The 10,065-nt window shown below is 51.6% G+C and overlaps 1 protein-coding gene across 4 annotated transcripts in view; it reads right to left on the bottom strand.

Moving 5' to 3' along the window:
• ARHGAP44 (Rho GTPase activating protein 44) overlaps positions 1–10,065 on the bottom strand; it is a 171,424-nt gene that overhangs the window by 3,184 nt on the left and 158,175 nt on the right. For 2 of the 4 annotated variants that reach the window (XM_063112887.1, XM_063112888.1), the window contains 4 exons: positions 9,188–9,418; positions 5,358–5,515; positions 2,724–3,101; positions 837–888 (listed from right to left, as the gene is read on the bottom strand). In XM_063112887.1, the coding sequence (XP_062968957.1) occupies positions 881–888; positions 2,724–3,101; positions 5,358–5,515; positions 9,188–9,418 (775 nt within the window). In that variant the 3' untranslated portion in view covers positions 837–880. The remainder of the gene's footprint in view (positions 1–836; positions 889–2,723; positions 3,102–5,357; positions 5,516–9,187; positions 9,419–10,065) is intronic. The other 2 variants (XM_063112890.1, XM_063112889.1) reach the window with 2 other exon arrangements.

Genomic DNA, 10,065 nt, shown 5'->3' with positions numbered 1-10,065 from the left:
GGAGACCAGTCTGAGCACCAGACGGCCCTGTGCCTCGCTCGTCTCTCCAGGACCACAGGCCAAAAGGGGGCAGACGCTGCTCTCCTCCGGCCACCCCTTCTTACTGAGGCAGGTACACCTCTTTCCTTCTGGCTGCCTTCAGCTTCATGCTTCGGTTTGGGTTTTGAGCATCTACTCCTTTATAGGAGGAGACCGGGCAGATACTGATATAAATGCCCCCAAAATGTTTGAGTTGGATAGAAGGAACCTGGCTGGCCATAGACACCAGGGATGGAAGCAGGGGGAGCTCAGGGTGAGAGCTAACACTGCGGACTCTTCAGGGAGGAAGGCGGACATTAGAATTTACATCTGAAAGTGGAGTTGTGCAGGTGCGAACCCACGGTATCAGAGAACAAGGTCCAGGCCAGGGTGGTGGACCCTTTGCTGGGCTGCATTGGGGGTGTCCTCCCATCGGGGCACCTTCCTAAACAAAGGTGTAGGTGACTGTTCCCCAAGGCACTGGGCACAAAGGTCTCCAGCAGGTATATCACATGAAGAACAGATCTGTTCCCCCTCCAAACTAGGTGATTCCAGTGAGCGGGAAGGTGGGAAAAAAGTCTGCTGTTTTTATCCACCAGCTCCTTCTAACGAAAAGAAAGAAAACAAAAGGCCAGCGATCCCAAAAAGCCAAATGAGCTCACGGGTCAGATCATTCCTGCCGAGGCCGGGGAAGGCTGGTAAGAGTGAAGCGGTCATGCGGTTGGTCTGGGCCACATGCAGAGAGCGGGCAGTGGGCGCGGGCAGCTGGCCTGGCTGGCTAGGGGACGTGGAGAGGGGCGAGGCTGGGGCCAGCTTACCCTGAAAATCCCCCTCACACGTATCCAAAACTGCGTCCCTCATGTCACACAGCTGCAAGAACACAATGACAGCATTCGGAGAGAGGAATAAACAACAAAACACGAACGTAATGAAAACACTACAGGAAGTGTCACGGTCCCAGGTGGGCCACACCACATCACAACAGATTCTACATTGGCGTGAGGCCTGTATATATGGGACAAAACAAGTCTGCTGCCTAAAGGGCTTTAGAACAACACGGGCCGAAAGGCAGGGGGAGGGTGTTACCCTGAAGGTCAGTGGACTTCGCGCCTATGCCACAGAAGGCCACGCCTTCCCTTTCTCGTAGAGCCCTGTGGGCAGGTCCCATTGCCCACTTTTGCCCCCAGATTTGTCCTCTCATTCTGCTTTTTTCTTTCCCCTGCATGACATCCTCTGCTCATTCACTGCTCACAGTACAAACACTACCTTGTGTCCGTTCTTTGGGGTGGCTGGAAAAGTCGGCAGACATGGCCCATTGGGAGGAGTTGCCCCCATGAGCTGACTCGGGTGACCTTGAGCTCCTGGGCAGGCGTGGCCTTCCCCCAGGGCAGTGGGCCCGTCCAATCAGGAGAATTACCGGGAGGTAAGAAGCCCTCACTGTCACTTTTCAGGGAGAAACTTCCTTCATTTTTTATAAGCCTCAGGGTAGATAATGGCAGCTGCACATTCAACATTAATCACATCCCAAAATAAAGAAGCCAGATCGCCAGATGGCTCTTCCCCATAATATTTAAATCTCCTGACCCATCACAAATACTTGCAAACTTGACTAGATTTTTCATGGGCAGCAGAGAACAGATCACTTCCACCTAATCAAGGGAAAAAAATCACCCTTTTGGACAAGGATGGGGAAAAAACACAGTATCCGTGAGGGATACCATGCACCTTAGTACCCAGGACAGCACTGTTCATTGATTGTGTGTGTGTCTGTGTTACCGCACCTCGCACTACCAGGACTCGGGCTCTCTGCCATGTGGTGAGATGGGGAGATGGGTTGGCTCTACTCTAAGACACTGCCCAACACTCCGCCTGTCTCCCCAAACAAGGAAAAAGCTCAAATGGCTTTAGTAGCCACTATCAATATGCCCCTGATGTTATAATCTTATGTGGTCAAAGTGTCTAAGGAGACATTTCAAAAATGTTTCTAGTTTCTTCCAACCAATAAATGGTGTTTGCTAAATGTGAAGTGTTTGTGATTTCATGCTTACACATCCTTCTGGAGGAAGACAGCTCCATCTTTGTTTTTACATTTAAAGCAAAACTAAAGTAGTTGTGGGTGTGTCCAATTAGCTCCTCATGGAATGGTGCTAGGAGGGGGTGGCATGTGTCTTTTCTGAAACTGATCCCTCTAAATGTATATCCAGAAATATTTTTTTCTAACAATGTTTATTTGACTAAAAAGAAAAAATATGTTTGGCTCTTAGCCCCTGTTCCCCCATAAGCATTTATAACTGTTTAGCTGCTTGGGCTCTATTCAGGGTAAACCTCAAATACCTCACCTGAGTTTTGATGCCAGCTGTTCTGCGATCATAACCAGCTTCCAGTCTCTCCTGAAGCCCCACTCTAAAGGATTTGGGGTGCTTAAGCCCCTCCCCCGCAATTTAAGAGCAGAAACAGAACCGTGGGCTGGTGGGCTTAGATCGGGAGAAATCCCATAAGCAGGCTTTCTGCAGGAAAACTTGACTCCAGGGCTGCTTTCCATGGGTGAGCTTCTAAGATCATCTCATAAGCTACCCATGGCACCAGCACAACCATCTCACAGCAAACAGGAATCTGTTATTTGGTAGTGACGTTAACAACCCCTCCCCTAGGCAGATTCCGCTATGGTTCATAGAAAAATCAGAGGGAGCTTGTGGCTTGGTTACCTGTGGACATGCTTTCCCCAGGGGACATGCCATCTAGCAGGGGGTGCTCCGTGGACTGTGGACTAGAGGCCGCGAGGTTTACTGTGGGAGGCTGAGGAGGTGGCAGAGTGGGTCTCTGTCGGGGCTTAGGAGTGGGCCTCGATTTGGTTAAAGTGCTTGTGAAGACGGAAGGAGCAGCCAGGGGGGGAGCGGCAGCCGGGGAGAGCTGGCCCGAGGCCAAGGAGTACCCCTGAGGGTAGCTCAGTCCATAGGGTGACGGGGTGCTCGGCGGGGTAGGTGACAGGCTGACGGGGGACGGCTGGCTGGAGGACTGGTCAGTCATAGCCCCTGGCTGGCCAAAGGGGACCTTGGGTGGAATTGGTGCCAGCTTCTTTGAAACTAAAAAGGAAAACACAACAATAAAACACAAGGTTGTTAAATGAAGCCCACTGCATGCACTGTTTGCACAGCCCTCACCGTTCAGAGCGGCCACCCCTCCTCCTGTCACCACCCACACCTCGTGCCGCACTGACAGCAGCCCATACGATTTTTAAAAATTCACCTAGAACTGCAAGTTTTCATCTCTTTCCATCTGTTAACTAATTTCTCCTCTTTCCTGGATTCCTGCCACGCTCTACACACACACAACCCAGCCAAACCGGAGAACCAATTCCCCATCCGCGGGCAGCGGCTGGCTCCCCAGTCGTGAGAGGTGTCATGCTACACCCCGAGGAAGAGTAAGCCAGTGAGACCGGGTTGAATGGAGGAGGATTCAAGTTCAGTCTGCTGCAGCAGAGCCCTGACAAGTATTTGAGATCAGAAGGAAACTGACTTTCAGATGAACCTGCCCAGAGGCTTCTGGCTCCCAGCACAGTGACGTGTGACCCAATCCTCCAGCCACGGAAGCCTCATACCTCATCCCTTCTCGTTCCCTGCCTCCGTCCTGCATCCCCGTCGCCAAGGTTTCTTCTTTGTTCATATTTTCTTTCAAGAACTGCACCCTTGGGTGTGACGATCAACTACCTTGTTCACAGCACATCATCGCCCCAACCTCCTCTGCATCACTTTCACATTCCTCTTTCCACTAATCGCTCTGAAGGTTGGCAAACACGCTATACCTCTAATTGAACATGAACTTGCGAAGACGACAGGTTCAAACATCGAGGAGATCTGAGAGTGATCACTGATCTGGGAGAATTAAGTGAGGGCTGGCTGTTGGTGGCACTGATTCTAGAGTAAACTCTCTTTTCAAGTCATCGGGGAGGCATCAGAGACCCTTCCTTCCTCCCCTTCTCCCCAGAAGAACAAAATCTCTTCTAATGATACCTCGTGTTTCCTGGCTTATCCAGTCTGCAGTGTGGACAAGAACAGGACACGCTCTTCAGAGTCCTACCAACTTGGGCTCAAATTTCTATTCTCCACTTACTGGCTGTATGCCATGGGGCAATTCATTCAAACCTCTTCTATACAGTGGGAAGAATAATATTTTCTCCACAGGGCTGTGATAATAAAGTGGGAACATGTATGTAAAGCACCATATACTCATGACGTACAATAAAAACACTTAAATTTTCAATTTCACTTTTCAACTCTACTTCCTGAGTACAGAGTGGGCGTTCCCAGAGCTGCTACTGCAGCCCAGGGTGGCAGGTGCAAGAGTCAGTCCACCAGATGAGGAGCACGCGGAAGCCCTCGGCACCAGTGCTGGACCATATCCTCTCACCCACGAGCTGGAAGAGGGAGGTCGCAGTGACATCTCCAAGTCTGTGATGACACTGACCACTCCTGGGTGGCAACAGGACTGGGCCATGCTGATAAATTAAAGGCACACTTTCAAAATATTGAGGGTCCAACAAAAAAAAGACCTCAGTGTGCCACCTGGGGGCAATGATGGGGAATAAAGAAGAGAGTTATACCTTCCCAAAGACATCTCTGAGCTATTGAATGCCACTTGGGAAAGAGACCCAAGTCATTCTAGGTTACATTCCCTGCATAGGTCCGATGTGCTGGAAAAACTAAAAGTGTCAACCCTTCAATGGCACTAGGAAGCTGATTGACTGCAACAGGAGCCTGATGTTCCCATGGGACAAAACAATGGCAGAGCCATCACCCAGCCTTGCAGGGCTGGGGGAGGTTAAAGGACTCAGAAACAAAGACATGGCACAGAACTACAGTACCCAGACCACAGGGAAACCTGTTGGTGCTGGAGAAAAGCCCTGGAATGCTAAAATCCCACCACTCCTGCTTTGGCCCAACTTCTGCTCAACCTTCAAGATGCAGTTTCTTCTGGGCCACACACCCTAACTCCTGAGTCTGAGCTTTTCAAACGATGAAGGCAGAGCCTGCCAGGTCCACTGAAGACACATGTCATCCTGGACAGTGATTTCTGCACTCGTGGATACACTGGGTGTACGGGAAGCATTGTCCTATACATGCCCCTAAAAAGCTTACTTTTCGAATGAGTAAACCGAGACATAATGGTGAAATGATCCCTCTTTGGGTTGGTTAACGTCAAAAGCTCTGATGCCTACACTGGAAGTTGTTCACTAAACCACATGATCTCTTAATATCCATGCTAATCAAGGGACATGAGGCTTCAGGAATGCAACAGCCACCTCTGGCCTGAGACTGATGAGAAGGGAAGAGGGGACATACCTTTCCGGAGGGTGTGAGGACTCTGGTCTGCAGGTGACTGGCTGGGGCTGGTGCCCGGTTGCATCCCTGGCTGTGTCCCTGCACAGGCTGTCCCCTGGCTGGATCCTGGACTTCCTTTCTGCCCAGACCCTGGAGAAAGCTCCTTGCTTTTAGACGTGCTGAAACACAAGCACACAGGACAAAAGAGAACCCCTGAAGTCAAGTACACTCCAGCACCAGCCTTGCTGACTGCAAGCCTACGTGTTCTTCTGGGCCCCACTCAAGTCTGCCCCAGCTCTGTTCTGTCTCAGTCCCTTCTTCAAGCCTTCAAAGGTGTCCCATGTGGTGACTGTCCCTTCCTGAAGCTCTAATGGCCTGGATTCAACAAGTCTGTGGCACCTGGCACTCACTGCCAGCTTCCTGATCACACTTCTGCACCCTCTCCTCAAGGAGGCCATAAGCAACGTGAGGCAGGCCCCCCTGAGCATACCCATCCTGTCATCAACACGAGAATTCTAGAACATTCTGCAACTAGAACACCAAAGTGTTCTTTTCCGTTCTATATCCACAGCATAGCAGAGCCAAGAGGATTTCTTAGGGTCAGTGTGCCCAACAAGGGCTGCTGATGCAGGCTCACGCTGCCAAGCTGGTGGTCACAGCTCTCCAGCTGTTTTCCTGAAGGCTCTATCACACCCCCCAGCAGAGGATGAATTCTGGGGCCCATCCTCAAACTCAGTAACAGGTCCCAGCAGACGTGCTCCTGAATGTGAGGCAGTCCAAGTCCCAGTCCTCCAGGCTCACAGGGGTGAGGGTCAGTGGCAGTGAGGAACTGGCCTCTAGCATCACTCAAATTGACACCGAGATGCCCTAGGTCACCAGGTCCTAAACAGGATCATCTTCATTGCTAGGCTCTTCCCCAGGCCTTCTCCTAAGGATGAAGTACATGTTAGAAGACACCCTCCTCAACCCGATGCCACAGATCAGGGATGGCAAATACGCAGCAGATCTTCACGCCCTCCCAGCCCCCAACACACCGTCCATGGTAGATACCACCACCTGATCTCCATGTTTCCTCTCCAGGTGTTCTCACTCCTTTCCAACAAAATACTCCAGGTAGCCCCTGGTGAATCAGGAGAGATGCCCTGGAATTGGGAATCTGTCATCCTTGCTTGAACCTACCTGGATTCTGAGGCCCTTAGGTGGGGCGTGGAAAGTCTGGGAGCCTAAAGCCTTTGCAGTGGCTGTTTCTTCTCCCACAAAAGCAGCCACAGCCTATTTTTTCCCTAGAAACTCCAAATATTAATTTGGAGGAAATACCAACAGAAATATACGACTCATGCCCACTGGGGTCTGGTGAGAAAGGCTGGGAGTAGGGAATTGGGCTGGAACAGCAAACATCAAAGTACAAGCAGCTTTCCCCAAGGGAAAGAGTAAAAGAAAGACCTCATTCAAGGTAGCAGCACACACTCTCCCTCTCAGGATGAGTTTTCACTACCCCTTGGGAAATACCCAAGGGGAAAATGCCATTTTATCGCAACAAGTCCTTCCTCCATTTTATTAAGAAAAGACAAAAACAGAAATTCACCCTTGCCTCATGCAGGCTGAACAAGGACTTATCTTTCATTCTTCCCAGGCTCAAAGTTACCAGGCACCCAGGAATTAATGCCAACTTTCTATCTACCCTTCCACCTTCTCTCTGCCACCAGCAAGGGGAAGGTAAAAAAAAAAAAATTTAAAACAAGAAAAAACACAAAACAAGCAAGGCAAAAAATTGCCTGTGGGGCAACAGACTCTTCTTCCGTCCTTTGGATAGACAAGAAATCTATCTGTCCAAGGAATCCAGAGATGAGCTCTTCCTCCTCTTCCCTCCACCTGCACATTTTCTCCGGCACAGAAACACGTGTTCACCTGCTTAGCTGGATCCCCTCTCTGCAGAACAAGTGCAGCTGACCCAAAGGAGAGAGGTGTGCTGTAGTGTGGTTATGCAGAGTACTAGATGAATGAGGCACAGTTAAGGCACATTTGAGGACAGGTGAGTTGTGGTGATGCAGCTCAGTCAGTGAGCTGGCTGCCAAGGGCGGGAAGCAGAGGTTGTGGTTAGTGCTAATAGCATGCAGCTGAGTGGGATACAGAGACTGAGTCTGGCTGGACTGAGCTGTCAGGCCTGGAAGGGAAGGAGCTGAGGCAAGGGCCCAGGGAGGGAGGGCCTGCAGTGCTCAGGAAGGGGAGCCATAACAGAAATCCAGCCACCGGAGGCAACATCACCTGTGCTGCCAATGTCCAGAAAACAGAAACAACACACAAAAACAATGGAAGACCCGTTTGTATTGGGAGGAGTCCGTGTGGGGAGAGAAAAAGAGAACAGCGTATGACAAATAGAAACACTAACTCGCAAAGAAAAGCTACAGAACCACTCAACCCAAGGAAAGGGAAAGGATGAGGTATGGCCCTTCAGCAACGTGACTGATCTTTTAAATAATTTGAACCAGTGGGGGACGGACATTCCCTACCCACAAGTGACTCTGCAAGGCCATCCATCCATAACGTTCTGGAATGCCTTCAGAGCCCGGAGGGAATCCATCATCAAGGAGCATTTTTTAGAAACATTTGTATGCCAAATACCACATGCACTGAGTCTCTCTTATAAGAAAGGAAATCCAGATGAAGCTGGTGAATGTACTAAAAGGAAACCGTCCCGGCCAATGTCCTGGTCACATGTCCTTTTCCTCACTTCTCCAGTGCACGCTCTGCCCTCTTCTGCATCTCTTGAGTTGACCTGAAGCCCAGCAGGTACACAGCCAGGACCAGGTGTCCTCTCTGAGTTGGAGCCATCAGCAGCAACCTCAGCACACCCAGTGTCTAGTCACCCTCCCAAACTCTAAGATGGTCCCCTTCATCGTGAAAATACCTTCTACTCAATAAAGAAAAAAAAAAGGCTGCCGTCCCCTCATTTCAGCAACTGGGGTATGTGTGTGTGTCTGAGGAAGAATTGGGGTTAGAAAATTCAGCTTCCCAAAGTCTCCAAATTTTTACCACAGCGGCCACGAAGGCTTGCCTTGTCCCCTAACAGGAGGCACAGCAGTATGTCATTTGAAGCAGCATATCTATTTTTCTGAATTGCTGTTTGAGAACAGATAAAAACAAACACTGACGTTGTTTCACGGTGCAGTTTCCACTTGCAGAATCCCCCTCCTCTGACCACGCCTCTTTCAAGGAAGCGCCAGGTGCCCTCACCTTCCCAGCCACCCTGAGCATGCATAACTGAGCACTGTCATTATTTGTCACTGCTGTTTGCTCACTGGAATGTGAACTCCTTGAGGGTAGTGATTGTCTCTTTTCATCTTTTGACAGAGGAAGTTCTCAGTTAATGTTCACCAAACTAGCAATGCAATAAACGCGTCTCTTTTTTATTCCCTTAAAGAAGTGCAAACAGAACATGTACCATGCTGCAAAGGTCACCGGCCCACTCTATGTCACCTCCTCTCCTTTCCTGATTTGCACCCATTTTAGCAGCAAAAATAGCCACTACACACCTAAAGGTAGAGGAGAAGGAAGAAACACTGAAATTCTACATTTCAAAATAGGGTAATTACAAAGGCACAGAAAGGGGAAATGGAGAGTTGGGGAAACTTAAAATTCTTGACTCCGCTTGAGCAAGCTGCCACCGTCTAGATGCTTGGGGATGCTACTGTGGGAAAGCCCGGACTTCCATGATAATCCAGGGAGCTGAGGGTGACTTCTTTGATGCCAGCGTGACACAGAAAGCCACACATGAATGTTTAGAACTGGGGGCGCGGGTGGGACCACCGAACCCAGAGGCAAAGCGGCCCTGCGGCAGTGGCGGCGCTTACCTGGTCCGCTCGGCGCAGGGGGGCTGCAGGCCAAGGCCGGCAGGGGGCGCTGCGGCGGCGGCGGGGCTGTCCGGGGGCTGCTCTGGCAGCGACAGCGGCGACGGCAGTGGCGTAGCGAGCTCCGCGGGCGGCGCAGGCGGGTGCACGGCGGGCGGCGCGCAGGACGCTTTCCGACCGGCCGAGGAGCCTCTTCGAGCCACCCACGATGTGTCCATGACCCTCACACCCATGCTGGCGAGGGACACAAAGACACCTGCTTAGCCACGGGGGACAGGCGACAGGCTCCCTCCCCCACGAAGCGGAGCATTCAAGCGGGTCCGCGTTAGGAGAAGAGCAGCGCAGTCGTAGCACCCCCCGGCCCAGAAGCGCCGCGCTCCGCTGGGGGGACGCGGCCAGCGCTGCTCCAAGCGCCCGGGCTGCGGGGGGCCCGCTGGGGACCGCCGAGACGCAGCCCTGGGCAGCCGAGGTTTGGCACCGGCGGCCCTGTCCCCGCGGCAGGGAGCAGCTCGGAGCCAACAAGCTGTGCCGCAACCCTGTGCCAAAGCCAGCTGGCCTTAGGATAATGGCCCGACAAGCTCCCAGGGTGTGGAATCCAAGCGTCCCTCAGAGCAGAATGGGGCCAGACTGGGGGGTGGGGGACACTCAGAGATGGAAGTAGGCAGGACAGGGACCAGGCAGCATCAGACCAGAACAGGGAACCGACCAGCAGGAGACATCTAAACATATATCCTTCTTTTTGTACCTTAGGTCTAGCCCCAGATCCACCACTGCCAGGGACTCCAGCCACGTGGCAACCTCTGCAGGCCACACCTGTCTACACAGCAGGGAAGGGGCCACTCATGCCTACTGTCTCTCCAGGCTCCATTCTATTTTAATGA

The sequence above is a fragment of the Cynocephalus volans genome, chromosome 10 (genome assembly GCF_027409185.1).
Source record: "Cynocephalus volans isolate mCynVol1 chromosome 10, mCynVol1.pri, whole genome shotgun sequence".
In the NCBI taxonomy this organism is placed as follows: domain Eukaryota; kingdom Metazoa; phylum Chordata; class Mammalia; order Dermoptera; family Cynocephalidae; genus Cynocephalus; species Cynocephalus volans.
The sequence above is the reverse complement of the archived record's forward strand: the minus strand, read 5'-3'. Positions and strand labels throughout refer to the sequence as shown.